At 50.5% G+C, this 27,856-nt stretch overlaps 1 protein-coding gene across 1 annotated transcript in view; it reads right to left on the bottom strand.

The window, feature by feature from the left end:
- Window positions 1-27,856, bottom strand: part of CACNA1A (calcium voltage-gated channel subunit alpha1 A) — a 191,293-nt gene that overhangs the window by 55,067 nt on the left and 108,370 nt on the right. Inside the window, 14 exon segments of the mRNA XM_038771461.1 lie at window positions 7,865-7,971; window positions 10,541-10,600; window positions 12,550-12,679; window positions 13,357-13,495; window positions 14,052-14,196; window positions 14,198-14,528; window positions 16,748-17,587; window positions 18,425-18,531; window positions 22,143-22,219; window positions 22,414-22,531; window positions 23,365-23,437; window positions 25,053-25,184; window positions 25,574-25,686; window positions 26,082-26,194. Of these exon segments, the coding sequence (XP_038627389.1) occupies window positions 7,865-7,971; window positions 10,541-10,600; window positions 12,550-12,679; window positions 13,357-13,495; window positions 14,052-14,196; window positions 14,198-14,528; window positions 16,748-17,587; window positions 18,425-18,531; window positions 22,143-22,219; window positions 22,414-22,531; window positions 23,365-23,437; window positions 25,053-25,184; window positions 25,574-25,686; window positions 26,082-26,194 (2,485 nt within the window).

Genomic DNA, 27,856 nt, shown 5'->3' with positions numbered 1-27,856 from the left:
AAAAATGGTTCAACCTCAGTGGTCCATAAGCCTCTCCCTCAGTTAAGCTAATTGGTGGAAAAGTCGCCTGTGGCATCCTGCTTCAAGTTGGGGAAAAACAGTGATAACTTACCAGATGACAAAAGCTGCAAACTGATTCACCAATACCCAGGTTTGCCACTCTGAGGCACTCTGGCAACGGGTCCTCCTGAACCTCTGGGGAAGCTTTGTGGTCCCTGGGGACCACCTTGAGGGTTTGCGTTGGGCCCAATCAGAGACTGGCTAGCTCCTGATCAGGGCACCCCCTCCCCTGCCCTGATCATCTACTGAGGGTCCCAAGGGGAAGGCAGTCTCACCTCCCACAAAGGACCTTACAATGCCCCACCGCTAGTGTTTCCCTGGAAAATAGCCTGGTCAAGAACAAGCCCTCTTTCCCTGCCCTCATATCCTCTTACAGGGCTACGGCCTGATGCTGCCTCAGTCTCAGCTCTAAATCAATCAATCAATGGCACTTATTGAGTGCTTACTATGTGTAGAGCATTGTACTAAGTGCTTGGGAGAGTACTATACAACAGAGTTAACAGACATGTTCCCTGCCCTAATCCCAGCTCTGCCACTTGTCTGCTGTGTAACCTTGGGCAAGTCACTGCACTTCCCTGGGCCTCAGTTACCTCACCTGTAAAATGGAGATGGAGACTGTGAGTCCCACGTAGGACAGGGACGGTGTTCAACCAGATTTGCTTATATCCATCCTAGCTCTTAGTACAGTGCCTGGCATGTAATAAGCGCTTAACAAATACCATACTTACTATTATTATATTATTATTAAGTTATGGAACAGGCCCAAGGCAGTGGCCAGTAACAGCATCCAGGATTCAGCAAATGGTGTGTGGGGGGTGTGCAATGGGGGAGCCTCTGGAAGCTACAGCCTGCTGCTTCACTGGGGGGTGGGGGCGGGGAGGGGGGGCTGCCCCATTTCCCCTTTCAATGCTGGCATCCTCCCAGCTTCTGGCCTTTTATCTGGGTGAGTTCTCACATAAACCCCAATTCCTATTCTGATTTCATCCAGAATGGAGAGAGCTTCAGTTGTTGCTCTTCATCAGCATCCTCGGACAATTATGCTTTGACTTGCAAATGTCGGAGGGATGCTGCAATCAGGTAAATCGGGCTCTCATTCTTGAAGCCAAGACTTAAGCTGAGCAGGGCCTAAGCTGTGATTTCCTCCTTTGTTGGGGTATCTATAGGGAAGGGAGCCCTGGAAGGTTTCCAGTGCCTTGAAAAGGTTTGGTTTTGTTTTCTCCACTAAAGCCTCTGATGTTCCCCAGGGAAAATCGGAACCTTTAAATGCAAACACAAAACTCTCCCAAACCAAACAAATCCCCTTCAAATCCTTTGCCCTCTATGGATTTCTAAGTGAAAACACCTGGTCAGGAGTCAGGGTTTTGGGAGCTGGCCCCTTCCTCTGAAGGCGCTTCTTTTCTTCTCCCTTCCCAGGGAGCTGGCAGTGCAGACACCATTACCCAGGGAGGTGGACGCATAGAACAAGGAGCCCTATTTAGCCGCAGTGGGAGCTTTCTGCTAACAGGCACAGACTGTGGCATTTACAAGGGAGGACGTGCTCGTTTTTGCACTGCTGCCTCTCCTTCAGGTAGATTGAACTAGAAAGCCTCTCTGACATATCTGCCTGTTGAGGATGAGCCACAAAAATGAGTGGAACCTCCGTTCTCTGCAGTGTGCCTTCTGAGCTGGATCAATTAGGAAGAGGGGAAGGGTCCCCGGGGAGCAGAGACCTAGTTTGTTAATGATCCAAAGTCCCTATCTTGTGTGCACACATAAACTCTCTCTCTCTGGCTGAGAAGTCAAAACCGTTTTACAAACCCCAATTAATGAAGCTGCACCCTTGCGGTATGTTTTCCATTTTCCAGGTAGAAAACTTAAGGGGAAGAGATGGGAAATATTTTGCTCAGAGCCCGGCGGCTGGAACTTCCTGTTTTTACCACAAGGTTTTTTTTTTTAGGAGCCTCAACCCCCAATTTGAAAATATCTGGGACTGAGATCCTCTCTTTCACTAGCAGGTCTGACAAACAAGCCATTCTTTTCACTGTCGTCCTTGAGTTTGAAAAAGAACAAACAAACCGCACCAAGGGAAGAAAGGCGGCCACCTAGTCAATACTGCGGAAAAAAAACCAACAAAAAAACCTGTTTTATATGCTGGGAGACCAGGAAATCTCAACAGAAAGGGAAGCTATTGACCAAGCTCAGAGCTACTCCGGTATCAGAATCGGTGAAGGCCCAGAGGGGTTGTTTGATCTCTGTCCATCATCGGCAGCATCTTCCGACTGTCACCTACCTTAATGGCACACATCCGCCACATTACAAATGGAGACTAAATGCCTGGACAGACACCCTTCTCTAGCCTCTGGCATCTAAGGATCTTAAAAGGCCACAGATTCTCCCAACAGCCCTGTGAAGATGGCCTCACCACTCCTATTTGACTGATGGGAAAATTAAAGCCCAGAGTATCAGACCCTTTTCTGAGGTGGTGACAGAAGCAGAGATGGAAGCCAGGAGCCCCGATTCCCAATCTCTTGCTCGGCCTCCAGTATCCTACTCCCTTTCCAAGGAAGCACTCCACTGAGGAACAGGATGAGAGCGGCTCACACCCTTCCGCTCAAAGAGATGTACGTCCATGAATGCAGGAAAAAAAGGAAACAGAATAAAAGAAAAAAAAATATGCGTTAAGGGCTAGAGCGAGAGAATGAGAGCGGGAAAGATAGAGACAGAAAGAAAGACTTTACCGTGCGCTGCTCCTGGGTCAGGTGGCGGTGAGAGGGAGAGACAAGTAGAGGTGAGCAACCTCAAAAGAGAGAACACACAACACAAACCTGAACAACCCCATCCCACCCTGGCCAAGGATCTCCCCTGGACACCAGGTCTGTCCTCAGAAGCAAGGAGCTACCTCTGCTTTTTCCAGCTGCGGCTGTTTTTCAGTGCCGCCTCCTAGCCCTGGTGACCTCTCTGGAGAAAGGCTGAGGCCAAGGCCAAAGCCCAACCAAGAGGCACTCACTGGGCTGAAGAGTAGAGACATGGTCTTGGGAAAACCCCCAACTGCTAGGATTGAATCCAGCAGCAAGACCTCCTTCCTGTGATCTAACCGGAATTTCCCAACAGCCTGAAGCAATTTTTTGAGGGCTCGGCTAGGTACAAGCTGCCAAGTACCTTTCCTCCATATTTCGCAGGACTCTTGGATCAAACGGATCCACCATAATGGCAGCTTCCAGCAAGATTACCACAGCGACACCCACATCTTTCATCTGAGGACCCCAGAGGATTTCATAGGAATTTCTTAACGAAGCTGCTCCATCCCTCCTTGGGGGGAAGCGAGAGTCCTTTTCTCACTGTGCAAATGGGATAACAGAGGTGAAACGCCGCTGCTGCCGTTAGCCTGAATTAAAATCCACAGCCATCTACTGAGGGCGGGGGGAAGGGCGTCAGCAATCGACTGACCAGTGGTTTAATATTTATCGGTCGGGGCGAGGAGAACCACTAACTTCAGGTCGGAGAGGGACAAAGCCAGTTCACGCTCCTGAGTGGTCGATCAATCAATCGAAGGCATTTATCGAGTGTTTCCTGTGGGCCAAGCATGGCGACTAAGTGGTGGGAGCGTACAACAGAGTCGTGAATGTTGGAAGCGAGGATTTTCAGGGTTGGGTTCAAGTTGGGTGTGATAGAATTCGGTCAGAGTCCTGCTGCAGATCAGAAAACCATTCCCGCCATCAATCGCCACGGTCACGAACCCTCTGAAACCGGTCTGAGATGACCTGGAGATTGTGTGAGGGGAAAATGATCCAGAAAAGCCATGGGAGATAAGCTGAGTGAGGCCCTTCTGAATCACTAACTTCCGTGTCGATGCCACGATCCAATTTTTCGGGGTTACTTTATTCCTGGGGACCCACTGCGCAATTATCGAGGGCTCTGAGACGAATGACGCTAAATACCAGCAAAGAGTGTAATTCGTGATTATCAATGCTGGGGCGGTTATGACAGCCAGATGAGGTAGGACAACCAGCCCTGTGCCACTGTGCCCCCCTCGTCTCTGCCATCTTCAGCTAGTCGGACCCAAATTGGTTCTTGGCAGGGAGGCAGCGGAGCAATAAAACTCCAGCTGTTGAGAAATTTCCATCGACTGGTCCCAGTGCAATAGCATAGTGTACGGTACAGTGTGATATGACATATCGCAATATATACATTAATGTGACAGTAAATGTAGCACAATAAAAACACTGACACTGAATTTGGGTGGGGGCAGGGAGGAATGGCAGAGGAATGTGTGTGGGGGGGTAAAACACATCTAAAGCTGAGACACAATTCACGCGTAAAGGTGCTCAAATGTGCCTAATGATGAGGTCTTAACACCGACAATGAATGTTGACCCCGCAGCAGGGAAACACTATGAGGGAGAGGGGGCAGAGAAAAATGGGAAGGGGGAGCTGTTTGTCAAACCCTTGCCCTATGCAAAAATCCCTTAGTAGAGGGAGGTGAAGCATATAATGAGAGCTCCTCATTTTAGCTCCTCCTTCAGCCATTTTCTAGGACTGACACTTTCCAAGATGTCGAACGATCTGGTACTTCTTCTTGCTAGACATTCTCCATCTCTGCAGCTGCCCGCTGCTGATGGCTAGTAGTGGACAGGCTGCAACAGGCTCAGGAGAGGTCTCTGATTTGGTATTACCAACTCAGTCTGAAAACTGTGTCAACTCCCGGCAAGTTTGCCAAGCCTACATTTCAGGCTAGAGAGGAATGGGCCGAACGGGGAGAGGGGAGGGAAAGGGAGAGGCCAATTGGTTGGATCCTAACTCATCTTTTCGGGCCCTGTGAGGAAAGGGCTGGGGCCCGTTTGCATTTCCTTCCAACCCTGACCTGTGCGTGTAAGTGTGATTAGGACAGAAAAAGAATCGAGTTTTACAGGAAGGACAGAAAAGCAGAAACAAACAAACAACCAGAGAGATTCAACGGCCACATGCCGGGGTAAGCTGAAAGGGCTCCTCCTGCCTAGAATTTAGAGCCACTACTAAAGCAGAGCTCTTGCCTCTTCCCTTATGGTCAGATGCAATGCCTGGCTCGGGAAAACTCCAAATTCAGCTCCAGGCTCATCCTGAAACCTAGAGCATCCATCAGAGACCAACATCTCCAGCCAGCTTCATCCCTCCTAGATCCTGAACCCTTCCTCGGTGAAGTATGGTGATGTTTATGTCCTGAACGTTTTGGGACTGCCACGGAATCCCCTCATGAATTATAGCTGTGCCCCTGTGGCCTGAAAGATCCCCAGCTTCCCACCTCCGATCAGAAAACCCCTTTCCGCTTTTTGAATTCAGAGAGGAATCCAGGGAACCGTTTAGCGCATGACCACCAAAATGGCCTACGTTCCCCTCAGCACCTGCTTTTCTACCAGGGATGATTCTGGCATGGGGAAAACAGAGAGAGAGACCATTTTAGCACCTGTTGGGGCAGTGGACTGAATACTGCCCACATTTCTTCCCCAACCCTTCTCTTAAAGGAGAAGGAATCAATTTTTTTTCAATGAAAACCGATTCCCGCGCTACAGAATCTCAGCTTAGGCAAAGGTTGGGCTAAGGAAAAAAGGGTTAACTCAACGACTATTTAACTAAACATAATGGCCACCGAGTTAGGGTACGACTCGATGAGTACTCCAGGCGAGTCATGTCACCAAGGTCACATGACCGACCAGCCAAAGAAACCAACCACCGCAGAGCATGCAAGGGAGAAGGGGAGTCGGGAAAAGTGCATTTAAGAGGTGGAACGAGCGGCAGTTCTGCACGGCCCGAGTGGAGGATTGTTCAGTTATCCAGTTGATTTTCTCTGTGTGGACCACCCAATGGGAGAATTCAGGCCCCGAAAAAAGCAACTCCAAATCCACTCGGCCACCCGAATTATCCTGCCCCCTGGGCCGACCTCATGGAGCAAAGTCACCTGACAATTGCCCAATCCTCCACTTCACTTGGGCTAGGTAGACCCACCCACTGAGTATCATTCCATTGGAACTGCAATAACTTTCAGGGCTTCCAGCCCTCCCACTGAGTGGGAGGGAGACCTTCCAGGTAAGACTCTGGAGACATGCAGCAGAGGTTCACAAAGTCCAATGCTCATTCACTGGATTAAAAGTCCCCGGGGCGATTAGGGTCTGTAAGAATTAGAGTAAGAAACCTGCCGGGTTGGGAGTAGGATTGCTTTGTTGACAACCTGTCTGGATTCTAAATGTCACAGAGAATTTCTGAGTGTCTCTCCCCTTCTTCGACTTCCTCACACAGAAATCACACCTAGACCAGTAGAATTTACTAGGCTATCGTCCCAGAAGAACCAAAATTGCCGGCTGGCCTAGTCAACCAGCTCTGAACCAAAACACACAGCACTGCTGCACACCCAAACCCGGGCTCTGTTAGAAGTCTCCATCTCTGCAGGCCCTATCCCAGCAGAGCCAAGAAACAGAGAGGGTGCATGGGAGAGAAACTCAACCCCACTTGAACTGAATCTGAGGTGGGCAGTTGTGCAAGGCCATCTCCCATTGCTGGCTATTTTTCTGGATTAACCAAACTCCTGCGGACCCTGGAATCCCAATGAGATCATGTCACTGTCTTCTTTCATTCACACATCAGAGGTCGGCCTCATTCTCCCCCTTCCCCTGACCAAGGCAATGGAGCATCACCTCAATTCCACCCTGCAGGGCATGGACTGACTCGAGGAAGGGGCAGTGATGGAGGGAGAACCTCTGGATTCCTCAGATGTTTCCTGCCGTTTCCTTGCCGGGAGGAGAAAAGGGCCCAGTTCTGCCTCAATCTATTCCGGTTGGAACTGGACTGGGGCTTCCCTTGGATCCCGCGCCCGTGGATTTGGGGGTCTCAATCAGATCAGATCATGCCAGGCCAAGGATCTCTGAGCGAGCCAGCATCATTCCCAGAACACTCCCGGGAGAAGGCTTAGGACACGATTCCACAGGCCGGAGGAATCCTTGGCCAAAGTGGAGTCCCTAGCCCCATGGGAAAACCACACGAACCCACAAAGGGCCCGGGCCGAATGGGGTACTTGGTTCAGAAACTTCCCAGTCATGGCCCCTCTCGTTGTGTCTAGGATACCCCCAGCTGGTTCTGGTTGGACTGGAACCGTGCCCTCCTCCCACCCATTGCAGTCCTTATCTTGGGTTTCGCATGGACCTGAGACCCAGAATTAGCTGCCCCTTTTGGCCAAAAAAAAAAGAAACCCACCATCCCCGACTTCCATTTGCCCCAGAAAGTGTACACCCAAGGCTCCCTACAGACCAAGTAGCTGCCCAGTCCTCAAGAATTTTCTGGTCATTTTCCATCACAAAATGATGCACTGCCATAATTTTGGATGGCTTCTGGAAATGCAAGAAGAGATCGAGGACACAAAGAGGAGACAGGGCTCCCAGACTAGAGGCCCCCGAGCCTGACAAGGCCAGATTCCTCATGCACATCCTGCTTGCATTGTCTCTTTGGGTATTCCACAAACAGACAGCTGCACAGCGCCAACCCCAGAGAGCGGGGAGTGAGTGAAATGTCCCGGCCTTGGAGGTCCGAGATGAAGCAGCAGAGCAAGGAAAGGTGGTCTGTGTGGCTGTGCCTGGTGCCGCATGAAGGAGGAACATTCCTTGGAAGTTCTTCCTCTCCCAAGAACGAAAAATGGGCAACGAACAAATCCACACCCTTCCTTGCCAGGTGCTCAATCGGCTTGGCCACTTCAGAGACTCTGCCTGTCAAGCCACAAGGAATTAAAATGTTCAATGGGAACCTGGGAGAGAGGACACAGGCAGTGGCAGAGAAAAGGCAAGCAGGCCCGCTTGGAAACTTACGTGAAGGCGAAAGCTACCAGAGCCCCACTGACCACAATAAAATCCAAGATGTTCCAGAGATCCCGGAAATAGGCTCCTTGATGGAGGACCAGCCCCAAGTCAATCATCTGCGGAAGGGAACCAAATAACAAAACAACCAAATCAAAACCAGAGACAAAATCCACCCCGTGAGTTTACATGCCAACCTTGGACTGACTCGGCTTGCAAGTGGGCCTGCCGGATGGCAGGGTGTTGACAGTTGGGATTGCAAGCTCACTTGTTCACTTGGGTCTGTGTCTATTATTCTGTGGGCCCGCATGTGTTTGCGGCTATGTGTTTGCGTTTGGAGCTGAGCAAGTGTACAGCGAAGGGGGTGAATGGAGCCATCCCGACATCCCTCTGGCACCTGCAGAGTCGAGTGGGAGGTGTGTGTTGAACCGGATGGACTCTGTTGCATTTTCAGCCAAGTCTTTCCTGCCTGGGCCAAAATGGGGAGAAAATGGCCAGAGCACCTCTCTGCTGCCAAGCAGGGAGCATTCTGGGAGTGTTGCAGAACTAGAGTTCAGCCAGGTGTCCCGGCCTGGTTGAACTCAGACAGTACTGCCTCCCCCTCACCCGCCCTCAGCTCCCCTCACCATCGTGGTTCTCCCAGGCCTTTCTTCTTTGGCTTGTGAACCTCTTCTCTGGTCTCGCTACTTGGCCTGTTTTCTGTTCAGGCTTCAACCGTCGCCTAGGGCGCTTTCTTCCATAACTACATTGGGCTTTTGTGTTAAGGAACTTCTCCTCCTTAGATTGCTTGTGGTCTGGTTCTTCCATTTTCTTCCTCTATGCTGACCTCCTTTTTTTTTCTGCTTTAATTATCAGCTTCAGGCGAATGGTTGGCTAACAATCAGTTCCTCTCCATCCAGGCTCTTTGTTCCAAGGCAAGACAGCCCTCTTCCCCTCCTTTTCCTTTTTCTCTGAGCCACTCATGACATGTTTAATTGCTCTCTTCTTACATTCCAGCTCTCCTCTCCAAAACCCAGACAACCCCTTCCCACCGAGCCATTGTCAATAGAGATGATGAAGATGATGATGACGACAATAATGAAAGTACCTTGGATTTCTACAGCCTCTCGCTTCCAAGGTGTTCAAAGTACATCTCGGGGATATCTTATTTACTCTCCACAGGGGTGGGCAACACTTCAAAAAACCATGTAGTTCATGCCTCTACTTCCAATCAGAACTAACCATTAAAAATCAGATGTGTGTGTGGGAGGATGGGGAGGGTTGGGAGGGGGAGGTGTCTATCCTAGGGAAATAGCTTTGCCTAGTGGAAAGAAGATGGACCTAGGAGTCAGAGGGCCTGGGTTCTAATTCTGACTCCACCAACTGCCTGCTGCTTTGGAGCAAGTTACTTCACTTCTCTGTGTCTCAGTTTCCTCATCTGTACACTGGAGATTAAATACCTGTTCTCCCTCATACTTAGACTGTCAGCCCCAGTAGGGACAAGGACTGTGTTCGACGTGAATGTTTTAAATTTGCTCCAGCATTTAGTAAAGTGCTTGGCACATTTTAAGTGCTTAACGAATACTTTTTAAATTATTATTATTATTGAAAAATCTCCAAGGAAGGAGATTCCACAACCTAGTTTGGCTACTTGCTTTGGCATTTATCTCTAGGAAGTTCTTCCTTGGGTCCTTCCTTGCTGCAATTGAAGTTCATTCCTCTTTTTACCATAAGGAGGCAGAAAACATCAGGATAAACTGAGCCCTGGAGAGGGTAAGGAGCCTGTTCTAGCAGAGACAGGATTTGAACTCATATCCTCAGATTCCAGGCCCCTACTCTTTCCACTAAATGAATCTTCAATGGTTCAGCCATTGAAGATCTATTCCCTATGGCACACACTCCAAAACAGGAATGGCTTTCAGCATTCCCACTATCCCCTCTATAAGGATGATTCAAAGTCAACAGCTCCTGGCTAGAGCGATATTCCCAAGCTCAGAGAGGCTAACTTTCAACTTACTGAGTAGCTCATCTAAAATGCACCAAGAGAAAAAGCGCAGGGGAATTCCATACTGCAGACCCCAATCCCACCATCACACCGGTGCATCTGGCTTCCTGTATCCGTTCTTCCCGGGCCCCACCTCTCTCTCTCTCCTCAACTCCCTGGGTTCGCCACTCCTTTCCTGCGTGGACATGTTGTTGGCACAGGAACTGAGGGTTGCTGGTATGAAGTAGGCAGTCAAGAAAGCGGCTCAGTGTCCTCCAGGTTAAGCTTTCTCTTTCAGAAGCCAACGTGGCCCTGAGGAGTCGGTATACCGGAGCCTCCCAACTCTGCAGGCGGAACCCCGATTTTCCCACTAGGTCAGTCCACTTGAGCTGCCTTCTTCACTGCTTCAGATGCCATTTTTCTCACGGCCCACCTGCCTGGCCGTTGTACACAGGAGGATCAGAAAGCATTCCCGGAGTCCTGACCGTCTCCCTCAGAAGCCTCTGCCAGCAACCCCACCTGTAGACCCACTGTGAAAGAACCTTGGTAACTACTCTGTTTTCAGTCGGATGAACCGTGGCCTAGGTCTTCAGGTACCCAATTCCTCCCAGTCCGAGGAGGGCTTTTTTTTGGGGCTACCTAAATCCTATTTCCTGTTCTAGGGCAGCTATTCCTGGAGTTATCCCCCGGGCCTCAGCTCCCACGTTCCCTCTTATATAACTTACCTTGATAACCATTTCAAAGGTGAAGACACCTGTGAAGACGTAGTCAAAATACCGCAGGACCTGAAGGAGAGAAAACAGGACAATAGGAGTCATGTTCCTTAGTCGTACCCTGCCATGATCGGTCTACTTGTCCTCTGGGGAGCGAACAGCCTGCCTGGGAAAGTTAGAGGGGGAAGAGCACAGGAGGTGATGTTACAAACACAATTCACCATTTGGCGAACTCCAGCAGGATGGTCAGAGTGGAGCTGCAGAGAGGGAGGTATAAAACCTCCAATTTTTTTAAAAATGGTATGTGTTAAGCGCTTATTATGTACCAGGCATTGCATTAAGCATGGGAGTAGATACAGACTATATCTAGACTGTAAGCTAGACTGTAAGCTCATTGTGGGGAGGGAATGTGTCTGTTTATTGTTTCACAGTCTTAATCCCCATTTTACAGATGAGGTAACTGAGGCACAGAGAAGTTAAGTGACTTGCCCAAAGTCACACAGCTGATAAGTGGCGGAGCTGGGATTAGAACCCACAACCTCTGACTCTCAAGCCCGCACTCTTTCCACTAAGCCACGCTGCCTCTCAACCCTAACCCTCCAAAAGATTCCTACATTCTGCCTGAGATGGCCGTGCGCATCTTGAGGTTGGGTGAGCAATCTGGGGATACAGACTGGCACAAGAAGGCTCCGTTCTGTTCATTTCAAAGCCCCTTATTTGGTCTTCTCTCTGGCTAAGCGCTGGCCACCGTCCAGAATTCCCACTCTTCCGAACGCAGGCACCAACCAGAGGTTCTTTTAGAGGGAAACAGTCAGCCTCCAGCATAGTCCAGAGAGACTGGTTATGAAAACAAGGAAATGGAAATTGAGAATTCATCGGTCTGAGATGTGTGAGAGGTTTCAGCCAAGACCTGGTTTTTGGTCTCCTTTTGGAAGCTGTGTTCTAATTATTTCACTCAATCTACCCCAGAGGTCCCCAGCAGGAGCTGTCCAGCCTAGCTGGGAAAAACAAAAAAAACCTGGGAAATTGCAAGGTAAGCTGCAGAGATTGTGAGGGCGCCAGCCTGTGATTTATGGTCCTCTCCAGTGCCTCACTCCTAACCTACTTAACAGCAGATGCAGATTTTCATAAAAGGAGAAGGGAATCACACCTTTTTCTGGAAGGGGGAGGGATCAGAGAATGGCCGTTGACAGGCTGGCCTCTGGCAAAGTGGATGGGGGTGAAACTCACCCACCGCCCCACCCACACCATCCTCTCCAAAATGTATTTTCTACTGCCAAAGTTTGGAGCGATTTTTAGTCCTTTTTTCTAGGTCAGATTGCTCCCGCTCCAGAGGCCTCGAGTTAAAAACGAAAAGGTTGCAAGAATGAAACATAAGCTGCTTATGAGCACAGAGTGCAAAGGGAAACAACTTTCAGAACTGGGCTGCCCCAGCCTTACAGCTCCTCTTGTACATTCTTGGTCCCAGTACCCGCGCACACATGTACCCCCACCCCCAATGCCAGACTGCTTGCCTGGCATGCATACATGCACGCATGCGGGTCCTTGCTCACACACATTCACTCCTCCTGCATGTCCGCAATTTGCCCAGGCACTTGGGTAAATGAGAGGCATAGGCTTCAAGAAGGCCTTGACCCGTTGTTATCCCTCAGCCTCCCCGGCACCGTGCCTCCAAACTGGGGAACGTACTCCAGATCCCAGTTAAACTCTAACCCCACCAGTGAAAGCAGCAGGCTTTTGGGACACTCAAGTTGATTTTGGTTTCTGCGCCGTAGTTTTGCATTTGGTGCCCTGTGGCTGTATGCAGGGGACAGGGCAGGATGGAGAATGCTCCCTCTTTCCTGGTCCCCAAGGGGCGCTGAGAGATAATAAATTTCCTGCTCAAATCTGGCCTCTGTGAGGTAAATTGGTTTCCCAAGGACAGCAGCTCCGATGGAGGAGAGTGCTGCTCGGAAACGGAGCAGGTGGCTGGGAGGGGCGACGGAGCCGGAGCCGGGGGAGGCGAAAGTGCCAAGACTCACATTGTTCCGGGGGGCATTGGGCTGCACGGGATCTTCAGCGGCAAGGGCAATGCTGCTCATGGCGATCACCATCAGGATACACATCTCAAAGTAGCGCAGGTTCACAATGTAATGGCACAGTTGTCGGAACCTGGAGGAGGAGAAATTGCTTGTGCTCAGGTGGCAGAGAGGGCCTGCCTCAGTTGGGCTTAATCCCCTCCCCGGTTCCCAAATCCTGCTTCATCCTAGTCCAATTTGCCAAACTACATTCCTTTCCCTCCCAAATGTTTCCCTCAAATCCCGCTGCTTCTAGGTTCTAATAATAATAATAATAATTATTATTATGGTACTTGTTAAGTGCTTACTATGTGCCAAGCACTGTTCTAAGCGCTGGGGTAGATACAAGCTAATCAGGTTGGACACAGTCCCTGTCCCACATGGGGCTCACAGCCTTAATCCTCATTTTACAGATGAGGGATCTGAGGCCTAGAGTAGTGAAGTGACTTGCCCAAGGTCACACAGCAGACACGTGGCAAATGGGAGACAAATGTATCAGACAGAGGACACATAACAATCCAGGCAAATGTGTCCCTTTTTTTGGGGACTTTCTTCTACCCTACCCACCAACACCCTGCCGGGAGCCTGGGAGCATTAAACCCCATCTCTGGACTGTCAGCCTCTCCTGTTTCAGGCAGACTGTAAGCTCCTTGGGGGCACGGACTGCGTCCACCAACTCTATTGTTCCATCCTCTCCCGAGTGCGTAGTACAGTGCCCTGCACGCAGTCAGCGCTCAACACATACCGCCAATTGGTTGAGTGACTACTCACGGGTTGGTGGTGGACAGGATGAACATTGAGCTGTAGGGGGGCATGGGCTTGGGGCCATCTTCTCCCAGGTCATCCTCCTCCTCTTCTTTCTTCTCCTCCTCCTTTTTTGGCAGTGGGTCTGGGTTGGCATTTTTGTTTACTGTTGGAATGAAAAATAATCCCCATCCACTGCTCACCCAAATTACTTCGCACTTAAACGCTCAGGTTAGGCCCTAAAGATTCATTCATTCAATCGTATTTATTGAGCACTCACTATGTGCAGAGCACTGTACTAAGTGCTTGGGAAGTACAAGTTGGCAACAATTGATCTGACTCAGATCTATCATCTGCGTGTTGTTCTGATACAGAGTGGCCACCAGTTGCCGTAAGAAGCCCTCACGTGGGCCCAGACCCTCCCCCTCCCCGCTGTTAGCGGCCTCAAGCTCTGTGCCACTGAGCATCGAGGGTTTACACGATGCCACCCGAGCCAAGTCAGCTAGCGAGCACAAAGTCTGAAGAGTGGGGAGTTGCCAGGGGGGAAAAAAGCCCCAAACCCCAAATCACCATTCAACCCTTCAAAAGCATCGTCTTTGACATCCCGCTGACTACTTGCACAGATCATGAGGTCCAACCTTCCAAACCTCCTAGTCCCAGATTTGGCCACTCCCCCAGGGTAGAATGTGCTTTGCCGCTAGTGGTGGGGGCCGGGGTCTTACCTTGGACAACAGTGTTGTTGATGGGTGGGGGGAAGGTGGCGGGGATATCCACTGCTGTATGTTCTGGCTTCTTGGCAGTCTTGGCTGGGTTGTTTTGGGTGCTGGGGTTGGTGACGATAAGGCTGTTATCGGGGTTTTTGGGGGGGGCCGGGATTGGAGGGGTTTCCAGGGTTGTTGGGTGCCCGGCGATTGGCAGCGTTTTGGGGGTTGGGAGGCTGGTTGGGGGGGCCAGGAAGGCCGTGGGTGGGCCGTGGAGGAGTGGGGTTGGCGTGGTTGCCCATCTTCGCTGGGCTTTGGGGATTGACAGCATTAATGGCATTGTGGGAGTTGGTGGGCTCCGTAGTGGCCAGTTTGTTGTTCTTCATGTTGTCAATGTCCTCCGCCAAGGGGGGTTCTTGGCGCCCCATGTCCTGTTGGATTGGCCGGGTGGTGGACAAGTTCGGGCCTGTCACTGGGACCCCAGATCCTTGGTTTTCTCTAAAGTAGACAATTCAAAGAAAAAGAGCCAAGTCAATGTTCAGAAACGCGGTTTTTACCTAGGAGTTCCCGCGCAAGATGTGAACCTGAAACTTCTGTGATATGGGATCCGGTCTTCAAAAACCTTTCAGCCCATCCAAACTTTGATAAAATAGCAGAGTTCTCAGCAGCCCGCCCCCACGTACCATTTGTCATAGCTTGTGGTGTGGGGGGAGACATTCGAGGACAGTGAGCAGCCTTAAGAAGAACAGTTCCTGTGAGGTGAGCTTTATTTTCCATTTTTATTACACCTCTTATTTTCTAGTAGCCTGACTTCTTTCAAGCCTGGCCTAATTTCCCTCAGGTTTTGAGCCTGTGAGCTCATGCTAATTTGCATGGCTGCTTTAATCCTTCAGAGCAAGTATCTGAAAGGGTTTGGGGGCCATGCTGTTTTCGGGAGGAAAAGGGAGATGGGGGCATAGCAGATCCTGAATAGCACCTCTTGCCAGCCACTCTCAAGTTGCTGCCTTGGTGCCCTTCTGGGGAAGCGCCCTGCCATGCTCGTGCTCTTGAGCAAAGGTCCAGGTGGTCAGGGGAGAGTGTGGAGGGGGTCCAAAGCAGCCAGTGTAGGAGGGGGAAGGCAGCAGAGAGAGTCGGGAGAGAAGTGGAAGCATTCGGTCTACTGAGCAGAATGGCCCTGTGGCTACGAGAGAGAGCGAGAGCAAGAGAGAGTGAGAGAGAGTATGTGAGTGTGTGTGTGTGTGTGTGTGTGTGTGTGTGTGTGTGTGTGTGTGTGTGTAGAGGGTTGTTTATTCATTCAATCAATCGTATTTATTGAGCACTTACCGTGTGCAGAGCACTGTACTAAGTGCTTGGGAAGTACAATTCAGCAACAAATAGAGACAATCCCTGCCCACAACGGGCTCACAGTCTGGGTGGCGGGAGATACGTGTGTTTCTAAGTGTTGCTTTTATACCAAAGCGCCCTACATTGTTTAGGTTGACTAAGAAGTTTCAGTCTACATTTTCTTGAAAACAGCTCCACTTAAGTCTTTATAACATCAGCGTCCTCTGCCACGGAGGGCCCACTGCCCCCCCACGTCCTGTTGGATTGTCGAGGTAATGGACAGGTACAGGCCTGTCGCCGAGGTTCTCTCTGAGGCAGACAATTCAAAGAACTGTCACTCCTTCTCCTACTAGCGATTCGGGCTGAAATTTTTCAAAAGCCAAATGCACCACTCTTTTGGTAGTTCTGTTGTCCTTGGCCTGCATAATTTCATGTCCGTGATAGATTCATCATAGAATACGCTTCCCTGTTTGATGCCGACCCTTCTGAATCTGCTTCAAAATCCTCCCCGGCTGGAACGCACTATTTAAATTGGCATGGAATTGAACTGCAGCTTTTGCTAAAAGCCCATAATGACTTGCACATTGAATCTCCTCCTCTCTCCCCACAGGCAAACAACTCTCGGGGCCACAATTTGGTTTCTTCTAGTGAAAGAAATCCATTAGTGGGGCAAAATGATAACATTCAGCATCACACATTATGGATGCCGTGCACTGTCACACAACCACCAGGGTGAACTTTCCCCCAGAAATTGCCCAGAGCTGAGACTCCGGTGGGGTGGCCTTCTTCACGCTTTGGAAGGTGTGGGGGAGGGTGCTTGGGACGCCAGGGGATGGGATGGGCATGATCACAGCGTCCCCTCCCGTCCTGGCAGGCCACTCCCTCAGCCAAGCCTGCTCTGCCTCGGTTTTCCCCTCAGGCTCCCTCGGCTGGATGGCCTAGCAGCCAAGCAGCGGCAGCAGCCGGAATTGGTAGATCTCCGGGGAGCTGCAGAGAGGCACGGCGACCTTGCTGAGCTCGTCTCTGACAGCTGGGGAGACAGCGGACGGCTCTCATTATTAACATAAACTAGGTCGATGGGAAAAAAACAAACAAAAAAACCCCAACCCTACTGGGAAATGAAAATAGTGAGATTGATCGGATGTGAATATCACTTATGGTGGCGAGGCTGGAGACACCAGGGAATTGGGAATAATAATAATAATGATGGCATTTGTTAAGCGCTTACTATGTGCAAAGCACTGGGAATTTGGAGCAGTCCACCTCGCGCTTAGTCCAGTGCTCTGCACACAGGGGGCCACTTGATAAATCCTGTCCATCAGCACCCCTGGCCCCCCCGAACCCGCTCTCTCTGGCTCCCGCTTGCCCCATTCGCTTCAGTTCGAGTGACTCACTTTCTCCGGCGGTGTCGCCGCTCCTTGTCATCCCTCTTGGGCTCGGTTTCATACGTTGCCTGGGCGGCCGCATGCCGGTGTCTCCGCCGCCTCTCCCCATCCTGCTGCTCGCCCTCGCCTTCCCGGGTGGGCCGACTCCCTTCCCGGTGCCGGAAGCGCCGCTCTGCCTTGTTGCTGTCCTCGGCCCCTTCCTCGCCCACCCGCCGGTGGGCCCGATGCCTCCGGGGCTCCCGCTCGCCCTCCCCTGCCCGGGGGGACCCGCTCCGGCTCTCCTTGCTGCCCCCCTGCCGATGCTGATGCCTCCTGTGAGGGTCCCCCGTCTTGCCGTGCTCCAGGCCACCCTCCCGGAAGCCGCGGTCCTGGTTTCCGTCCCGGTCGCCGGTGTGATAATCTGGCTCCCTCCCATAGGGGCCTTCCCGGTTCAGGTCGGCTTCCTTGCTGCCACTCCTCTGCCTCCGGGGCTCCAGGCCCCCCGAGTCGGCCCGCTCATAGCTCCGGGAGCCGTCGGACTCCCGGCCTCGGTCGTGGTAACGGGCCTGCTTCCTCAGGAAGTCTTCTGCGCGCTGTTGGCTGAGTCGCTGGTCCACGGAAGGGTCGCTGGGCCGGCTCTTGTTGGTATTGTTGTTCCGGTTCTCCTGGGGGTCCACCACGAGGGGCCGATCCAGGTGGGTCTTGATGTCTGGCCGCATATGCCGGGCGTAGGAGACTTTCCATCTCTCTTCAGGATCCAGCTCGTTGTACAGAGCCTCCCGACTGGCCATCAGATTCTGCTTCCGCATTTCGCTTGTCCGCTGTTCCCATACCGACTTGGAGGATTTTTGGTTCTTCTGTTGCTCTTTCCTGTAATGGAACCGTGGCGTGAGACGGCGGCCCGGCTGGAGAGGCCCAGGCAGAGGTCGGCTCCCTGACCTTTCTGCCTCCGGGCAGCAGCACCCTAAACCCACCCCAGTCTGCTGAGGCCTCTTCTGAGGTTCTCCAGGGAAGGCGTTACCCGTACTCACACACCCCTCAGTCATAATTGGGGTATTCGTTAAGCGCTTAAAAAGGGCCAACCATTGTACTAAGTGCCGGGGTAGGTACGAGGAAACCAGGTTGGACACAGTCCCTGCCCGACATGGGGCTCACAGCCTAAGGCAGAGGGAGAACGGGCACTGAACTGCCATTTTCCAGATGAAGTGACTCGCCCAAAGTCACACAGCAGACAAGTGGCGGAAGCAGGATTAGAATCCGGGTCCTCCGACTCCTAGGCCTGGGCTCTTTCCACCAGGCCACGCTGCTTCTCATCAAGGAGCTAAGTAGTCTCCCTGCTGCCAGTAACTGTTTTCCTTGAGGACATGCTATGGATAGATACAAGGCCCAAGTGAGAAGGCCCTACTTATGTCGGCGGGGGGCGGGGGTGTTTCCCTACTCTTCCATGTTGGGAACAAGGGAAAAGTACCTTTGACCCCAAGCTTGACCCTGTAGGAGATGGGGTCGGTGGGAGTTTTGTAGCCTGGAGCCATGAAGGCCAAGAGAACCAACAAAGCAATCTCTTGCCTCCTTGCTCATCCTGGGGCCCAGGTACATCAACACTGTCCCTGGGGAGAACGATCCAGGACAAAGAGCTTCGGGCCCTTTGGGATATTTCCCTAGATTTCTGTAGAAGTGGAAACTTACACAGGCATTGCTGGCACTTACACTGCTATGGACATGTTGGCTGCAGACAAAGGACTCACTTCTGCCACCTCCTTTGCTTTCTGTAGTGCAAGTTTTTGGTTGGCTGCTTCCTCCTCCTCTTGTTCATCCTAAAAGACACACGTTCCATGTTCATGGACCACAAAGTAGGATTTTTGACCCTGACCTCTCACCCTAAAACTAACCACCGACACCTAACCCTCCTCCAACACCTTAAAAAAAAAAGTCCCCAAAAGAGGTCTTCCACAATGTTTTCTTTTGTTAATGTGAAAATCTTGCCCAGATGCAGCCAAATGGAAAGAGAGCCTCCCTTCTGTTTTCTGATTTCTTGCAGCTCTCTCAAGAAATTAAAACACCAAATGGGTCCTGCATGCATGGGGAGCGGATGGCAACACGCTCACGAGGCTCCTTCTGCAGCCCATCATGTTCCAGGGGAGCCAGGTCTCAGACTGTGTCCACGTGGGCTAGGGTTCCTTTTGGCAGGGGAGGGAAGGAGGCAGTGTCGATGCAACTGGCTCCTCAGGGGGAGTGCCAGCAGCAGAGATGCGGAAGGGGTATAAAAATGACATTTAAAAAAAAATACATACATAAAAAGATGTTTTGGACTTTTAATCCATCTTCAGCCTCCATGCAGTCCCTTATTCATAAAACAGAAAACAAAAACAGAAACGGACAGAACAAACCCCACTGATAAGAGTCATCATGCTACTCCAATGCATTCCCCTTGCAGTCAGTGACAAACATAGCTATTTACGATAAGGAAGCAATGTTACCACCTAGGAAGCAGCCAGATCAGGACATTCCTTGTCGGCTAAACAAGGAGATGGACACGGCTTAGCCACCCTCCTTCAAAAAGACAATCCCCCTGCGTGCTTCCCCTCTCTCCCGTGCCACCTCAGGGACACTGGGAACCGGTAAATGGCTGTGATGACCTCTGTCTAGGAACCGGGGTTATTCCCCTCTGCCAGAAGATCTCAACATTCCGGCTTTCCCTATGGGAAACCACCAGAGATGTCCGGTAATCCCAGACGCAAAGACCAGACCCCGGGGAACGATTCCCAGGGGGGTAAGGGGGGCCTCCGGCCATGGTCCTCTTCCCACGGGATCTGCAGCCCTTTGCTAGCCAAGGTGGGGAGATCCAAAACATTACTCATCTACAGGAATTAAGGATAGGTGAGTTCAGTTACTCTTAAGGAGAGAGGGTTCTCTCTCAGCCTGGGTTTTACTCTACAACCCAGTCAAAGAGGGAGCCTAGGTTTTGTCTGTGTTGCCTAAACTGCAGTGCTGTTCGGCTTCCCAAGACGACACTGCAGGTAGCTGGGCTATCGTTCAACACTTTCCACTGAAACCACTGTTGTATAGACTGTAAGCTCTCTGTGGGCAGGGATCGTGTCTACCAACTCTGTTGTACTGTATTTTCCCAAGTGCTTAGTACAGTGTTCAATAAATACCACTGAACACAGTAAGTGTACACAGTAAGTGTTCAATAAATACCATTGGAAAAAAAATGATACAAGCATCCTCCCACCCACCAGATCGCCTAACATTCCCAATAGTCTCCTTGTTTAGGGTGCAAACTGTCTTCAACAGCTTTTAGCCCTTGTAGCTTGAATGATACGCATGCAAGTGAGAAATCCAGATCCAAAGATAGGCAATATCGAAATTCCCCAAACATCTGGCAGGGTACCCATGCAGTCATGATGATGGCTATTATGGAATTTATTAAGCGCTTACTTTGTGCTAAGTGCTAGGGTAGTACAAGATCATCGGATCAGACCCAGGCCCGGTCCCACACGGGCTTGGCAATTTAAGAGGGAGAGCAGATATTTCACCTCTGATTTTACAGGTGAGGAAACTGAGGCCCAGAGAGGTTAAGTGACTTGCCCAAGGTGACACAGCAGAACTGGGATTGGAACCTGGGTCTTCTCACTTCCTCTCTCGTGAACTTTCCACTACTTTCACTGCTTCCCAAGCCTTTAAAAGGACCCTATTGGATGGAAAGATTGGATGCTTGGAGACTGTCTGGGCTGGGCTCAAGAGGCCTTTAGAAAAAGAGGCAGATTTTACTAATAGTTCTCTTTTTCAAGGGCCCCCTCCCCCACCGTCCAATCCTAGGCTCATAAAAGCTCTCGGGCCCCGAGGCTACCCTTGTGTCAATGTGCTCTGTCAGTGGACTAGCGTTGGCTGGAAAGAGCCATGTCCCTTCAGAGGGTGAGCCACCATCCCCCTGCCTACCGGCAAGATCAGCCCTAACCACATTATAGCAGTAACCGAGCCTCCGCTAGCTCTAGCGAATCTCTGGGGCTGATGTCCCTTCAATTAGGAAGATTCATCGTATCATAATCGTGATGAATCCCACTAGCCCCCTTTGCCTTCGGTGAAAGCTCTGCCCAGCACCATTCTGGGTCCCCAATTAAAAAAGCGTTTTAATGCTAGAACCTTCCACCAGGGCAAAAAAAAAAAAATCCCTTCGCTGGGGAGCCCGGAGCTGAGCTCCCAGCCTTCTTGGTAGGGTTGGCCCTAAGAGGGGGGCTGCCAAAGCCAGTGCCTCACACCCCCAGTTCCGAGCTTAACACTCTATCGTTCCCCAGAGCTCGGAACACCTCCGGCCCAGAAAGGCCCCTGCAGAGGTGAGTGCTCACCTCGATGACCCCACAAAAGGTCCGTGAAGGGGGTCGGTTCCCCAAAAGGTATAAGCCCTGCCTTGTGCGGCTTAGCTGGCTGGCTGAAGCAGGGTAGTTCATATGAGGGACTGCCGCATCACAGTCACCCAGAATGATCTCCCTGGTGCCCAGAGGCAAAAACCAGAGCTCTGTGGCCCACGCTCCTGGAGGACATGGCACAGAGTGCTTTCCATCCAATTGAGCAGCTGCAGACCCTAGGGAAGCTGCCCAGGTCCTCACGGCTCCAGGCCTGGGGTGACCGACACCTGGTTGTCCGTGGAGCTGTGGAGCACGTGTTTTAGGGGGTTGTGGGAAGGGACCGCCTTTCAGCATCTGGGGAGTAAAAATTACTTCTGAGGTTGAGGATTCAGAGAAGCAGCACGGCCTAGTGGCTAGAGCACAGGCCTGGAATTCAGAAGGACCTGGGTTCTAATCCCTGCTCTGCCCACGTGTCTGCTGGGTGACCTTGGGCCTCAGTTACCTCATCTGTAAAAAAATGGGGATTAAGATTGTGAGCCCAGTGTGGGACAGGAACTGTATCCAACTCAATTACCTTTTATATACCCAGTGCTTAGTACAGTGCCTGGCACACAGTAAGCGCTTACCAAAAAAAAAAAAAAAAAGGATTTTCTCTGGGACAGCATTTCTCCCACCACTCCCCTCAGACAATCCTGGAGAAGCAACTTGCACATCACAAGAGCCCAGGGAAAAGCCATGGCCCTGACCCATTCGCTGGCTCCAGGTGAGGAATGATGGCGTAGAGACTGTAGGCTCCCTGGGGGGACCACTTGTTACCCTAGAAGCCATTTGAGAAAGGTCTGAGCCTGGACACCTCCCGCCCTTTGACCCTGAGTGGGATGGGCCCCCTGGGTGTAGCCCACAGCTGGCTTCCAGAGTGAGTAATTCCTTCTCCTGACATCCTGGATGCAGGGACTAGGTTCTCCCGATCCTGCCCGCCCAAATGTATAGAAGAGCAGCTTCTTTCGGCTCCCCCTGCACTGCACCGTCCTGATCTGGCACGAGCAGGTGGTAACTTTGCCAGAGAAACATTCTCCCACCGCCTCCACCTTGGTGAGCTCCTGCGCGTTGGCCAGGTTATCCACTGCGATAGCCAAGAACACATTCAGCAGGGTGTCTGGTGAGCAAGCGAGTCAAGGAAACCGCTGCCGCCGGCCAACAAGCCCCGGTCCTCAGGCGTCCTGTCCTCTCTCGTGCCTGCCAGCACCCATGACTATGCCCGCCCTTTGCCCGGGCATGCCCATGGACGAGCCCCAGCTCCCCTTCCTCTTCGATCCCCTAGGTTCTGTGCTAGGTGACGTCAAAGGATACAGTTCCCAAACAGCGTCAGCACAATAAAATAGATTGAGAATACCATGCCCCGTTTGACACCCCCCTGAGATTTAATCCCATCGTACATCACCGCATTCCAATCTTCTCCAGTCAAGATCTGAAAGATTAAAAAAAGAAAAAAGCAACCCCCCGCCCCCGAGTCCCCACTCAGTTCACTGTCAGAGGGGAGGAATTCCTTCAGCAGAAGCACAGTAGCCACAGTCCAGGACCACCTGCGGTTATGGGTGGCCCGGTTGGGTCAAATTTCATCCAGAGAAAGGGGCCACAAGATGGTATGAAAACCTCTTGCTTTTAGGCTCTGTTCCTCTCTCTTCTTTCCTCCCCGTCCACTCCCCCTCTCCTATCCAAATTCCATCTTCCTGTGCCCTTTGGCTTGCTGACGCTTTCCACTGGAAATTCTAGTAGGGTTAACCAGAACATGGAAATCCACCCAGGGGCTTTCAGATCTGAGGTACTCAGCTTTGAGGGGAAAAGAACACCTTTTTCTCACTCTCTGTGCCTTTTCTTCCACTGACCCTAGAATTTGGAACCAAAGCTGGCGTCTGTTTATGAAATTACAATCCGCCTTAGAGTCCTAAAACCAGACCCTAGTTTGAGTTGAGGAGGGCAATCCCAGATCAGGCCTCAGACTTGCCCTTCCACTACAGAAGTCTCTTGGGCCCAAGAGTAAAAGGCTGAGCGTGGCACTGATCAGTGTGATGTAGCTTATACCCTAGAGGACGGGAGGGGAAGGGGGAAGAGGACATAAGGAGAAGGGGAATGAGCAGAAACCTTGGGAATTAAAATGGGGCCTTAGCGTGAGTCAATCTTCTCGAGATCCCTTGTGGCACATAAATAGGTTACAGAAAAGTCACATTCCCCGGCAAGGAGGTGAGCATGCCCCTCTTTGGGAGAACAAGGTGGGTGAGAGGGAAGGGACAGAAATCATACCTGAAATACTGTCATTATTGCTGCTGGGAAAGTGTCAAAATTGGTAGGAGGAGTTCCATCATCAAAATTGAACCTGCACAGAGGAAAAAGCAAAACCACTAGATTGTTGATTATGCACTTTGCTACTCACCCCAGTCCCACAGTACTTATGTCCATATCCTTATACCCTATGATTTCCCCTGTCCGTATTTTCTTTTAATGTCTGTCTCCCCCTGTAGACTTTAAGCTCCTTATGGCAGGGATTACGCCTACCAACTCTATTACATTGTACTTTCCCCAGTGGCTAGTACAGTGCTCTGTACTGTACTAGCACAGTACACAGTCAGCACTCAAGAAATACCATGGATTGATTGACTGATCACGTGCCAAACCCACAGCTCCTGCTATTCCTTTTTTCCATTCTCCTCCCGCACCCCCCGGCTGGTTCTCAGCTACAGGGAAGAAGCTTAAATGACCAGCTTCTCAAAGCAATGACGGAGGAATACATGATGAAATCTAGAGTGGCACCTCCAATTTCCCAGGGGATGGCACAAGCTTAGTAGTGGAACACAGTTTTTTTTGCTTTTTTATGGTATTTGTTAAGCGCTTACTATGTGTCAAGCACTGTTCTAAGTGCTGGAGTAGATACAAGTTAATCGAATCAGACTTGTGTCACAGTCTTAGTAGGAGGCAGAACAGATCTTGAATCCCCATTTCACAGTAAAGGAAACCGAGGCACAGGGAAGTTAAGTGACTTGTCCAAGGTCATACAGCAGACAAGTGACAGAGCCTGGATTAGAACCCAGAATCTTCTACTCCCAGGCCCAGGGTATTTCCACTAGGCTGTTCTGCAGTTACTCTGGTCCCACCGTCTGGGTAGAGAGGAGCAGAACAGGTGCCTTGGCTTAGCAAAACCCACCTGATGGTGACTACTATACAATCTGCATTCCTATTTTTTTTAAATGGCATTTTTTAAGCACTTACTATGTGCCAGACACTGTACTAAGCGCTGTGGCAAAGACAAGCTGAGCAGGTTGGACACAGTCTGTGTCCCACATGGGGCTCACAAGTCTCATATTTAGCCCCAGTCCCATATTTATTTATATTAATGTCTGTCTCCCCCTTTAGATTGAAAGCTCACTGTGGGCAGGGAATGTGTCTGTTATAGCGTAATGATAATAATAATAATAATAATAATAATGACGGTATTTGTTAAGTGCTTACTATGTGCCAAACACTGTTCTAAGCACTGGGATAGATACAAGGTTATCAGGTTGTCCCACGTGGGGCTCACAGTCGTAATCCCCATTTTATAGATGAGGTAACCGAGGCACAGAGAAGTTAAGTGACTTGCCCAAAGTCACACAGCTGACAAATGGTGGAGCCAGGATTAGAACCCATGACCTCTAACTCCCAAGCCCGCGCTCTTTCCACTAAGCCACTCTCCCCAGTGCTTAGTACAGCACTCTACTCACAGTAAGCGCTCAATATAATTTAATGACTAGCTGTCTGAACCCCCATTTTACAGATGAGGGAACCGAGGCACAGAGAAGTTAAGCTACTTGCCCAAGTTCCCCCAGTAGATTTCGAGATCTATCAGCCCGGCGGATCTGAGGCCGGCAGGCAGAAGGCAACAGGCTAAAGGGAAACCTCAAGACTTTTCGTCAGTGAGCTGTGAGGGATTCGAAATCAAAGTATTTGGTACTCACTGGCCTCCGAAGAGCTGCATTCCCAGAAGGGCAAACACAACAATGAAGAGGAAAAGGAGGAACAACAAGCTGATGATGGACTTCATGGAGTTCAGGAGAGACACAACCAGGTTCCTGAGAGAAGCCCAGTATCTGCAAATAGACACCAAAAGACTTGGGAATGACTCAGAACCCCGGCACCGCTCCGACGCCACCCATAAAGTTAGACCACAAGCCACTCAGAGTAGTCAAATGGGCTGTGGGGATCTTGCTCTGCTTTCCCCAGTCTGTACAGTCAAGGTCTACCATGATTTGCTGCTGAATTGAACTTTCCAAGCACTGAGTACAGTGCTTTGCACACAGTAAGTGCTTAATAAATATGATTGAATGAATGAATGAATACTTAGGGGACAGGCAAATTCCCAGACGACCTCTCTCTCCCATTTGCCCCCTCCCCCCTCCTCCCTTCCCCCACCCCAATGCCTGACAGAAACTGCATTGGCTGCTACATTTCAGAGGAGCAGAAAATACAGCGGACTTACTTCGTGACTTTGAAAATACGCAATAACCTGAGAGCTCGTAACACACTGATTCCAAAGGACGTTCCAGGTTTCACTACGGCCCAGATCACCTCAAAGATGCTTCCTATGATAACCTGACCCAAAGCAAAGCAGGCAGTTAGAGCAGCAGCTCCGCCTTCCCCAGAGATTCCCTTTTGTCCGGGTTGGGAGGGGAAAGGCCTTCCCTTGGGGCGCTGAAGGCATTGCTGCTAGATGGGAAATGTGGCTGGGATGCCCAATGCCTTTGTAGACTATTTCCCAGCTCACCATCTGCCCAGGTGAACATTTTCTTTTCCAGGCCTCTGCCTGTCTTCTCCCATGCTTGACCCCAGACAGACAGGCAGGCAGACACACACACATTTCCCTAGCTTCTCCACCCCCTCCCCTAGCTGAATTTGGGGCAACAACCAAGCAGACAGTGTGATACAACTAGCTGACCGATTGATTATAACCAAGGGAATGGGGGTGGGGGAAAGGGTGCAACACTTACCCCACAGTCAAAGCAGTTGAAGGAGGAGTGAAAGTAAGGCCTCGTCCCGAGCCCGTACATTTTTATAAACATTTCGGACATAAAGAGTCCTAAGAAAATGAATTCTGCATAGTCTGGAAGAAAGAGGCAAGATATGGAGGAAGAGGTCAGCTCTGAGAAACTCCAGGCCCAAGAGGAAACCAAGAAGCCCTCCTCTATCCAGCTTCCGGGGAATTTTTCTCCATCATTCCTGTCCTGTTTTGGCAGGCAAAGGGACTCTAGTGGATTCAGTGCACTGGGTGTTTCGACTTCTACCTGAGGTACTTCAATCAGTGGATGCACTGAGCACCTACTGTGTGCAGAGCACCAGACTAAGTGCCTGGGAGAAAACAATAAAGACGGCAGACGGCTGCGATCCCTGCCCTTCAGGAGCTTGCATTTATTTACAGGGGCTTCACACTCCTCTCTGCATGACCAAGAGGACAATCCCTGTCCTCTAGTGCTCATCTCAGGACGGGCGTCACTGCCCACCTAGGACACGAGAACAAAAGTACCACCATTCTCACAATTCTATCCTTTCAAGGGCAACTGGATGTTTGAAGGAACTCTGTGACGACGCCATCCATCTTAATGATTAGGGATAGCTCACCTAACATCTTTAACTTTTCCTCCTTTACCTCCCTAATTTTCCCCCCTCTAAAAACTCACTGCGATCCGCCGAGAAGGTTCTGGAAATCCAACTTTCTGCTAAATTTGAATCAAGCTGGATTTCGGAATCTTCCACTAGCATTCTCATTGTAAATCTCATCCCTTTCCCAGGGAAACGGGTGGGGGGGAAATCACTTTGATAAATTAAAAAAACCTCATAAAAACTAATCACCGTAGTGTTATTTTGAGAGGCATTACTATATACAATGAAACCTCTTTACAGCAAATCCAAAGAGAACAACTTTAGCCTGTTGGGGAATTGATTATATGGGAGAACTGAATAACTATAGTATTAATTGAGTGCTTACCTTTTTTAAATGGTATTTATTAAGCACTTACTATGCACCCAACACTGTTCTAAGCGATAAGGTAGATACAAGTGAATAATGTTGGACATGGTCCCTGTCCACATGGGGCTCACAATCTAAGTAGGAGGGAGAATAGGAGAACTGAGGCATGGAGAAGTTAAATGACTTGCCCAAGGTCACACAGCAAGCATTTGGCAGAGCCAGGATTAGAATCCAGGTCCTCTGATTCCCAGGAAACTGCTCTTTTCACACTGCTTCTATATGTCAAAGCCCTGTATTCAACTTTGGAGTAGATACAAGATTGGACACAGCCCCTGCCCAGCACGGGGCTAGTTGTACAGAGGTCTTTGAAAAATGCTTTAAATGACAGAATAGATTGCTGGAACCAGTGGGAAATAATAATGATAATAATAATGGCATTTGTTAAGCCTTATTATGTGCGAAACACTGTTCTAAGCGCTGGGGGGATACAAGGTGATCAAGTTGTCCCATGTGGGGCTCACAGTTTTAATCCCCATTTTACAGATGAGGTAACTGAGGCCCAGAGAAGTTAAAGTGACTTGCCCAAAGTCACACAGCTGACAGGTGGCGGAGCCAGAATTAGAACCCATGACCTCTGGCTCTCAAGCCCGTGCTCTTTCCACTAAGTCATGCTGCTTCTCTACCACCAGGAGTTTTGTTATAAAGGGATTTTTTATGGAATTGCTTAATGCATTGCAGTGAGTTGATCCTGTCCCCGACTCCTGAAAGGCAGGAGATGGTTAGAAGAAAGCAGTACCT

Source organism: Tachyglossus aculeatus, chromosome X2 (assembly GCF_015852505.1).
Source record: "Tachyglossus aculeatus isolate mTacAcu1 chromosome X2, mTacAcu1.pri, whole genome shotgun sequence".
Taxonomy (NCBI): domain Eukaryota; kingdom Metazoa; phylum Chordata; class Mammalia; order Monotremata; family Tachyglossidae; genus Tachyglossus; species Tachyglossus aculeatus.
This window is presented reverse-complemented; position numbering and strand designations above follow the sequence as displayed.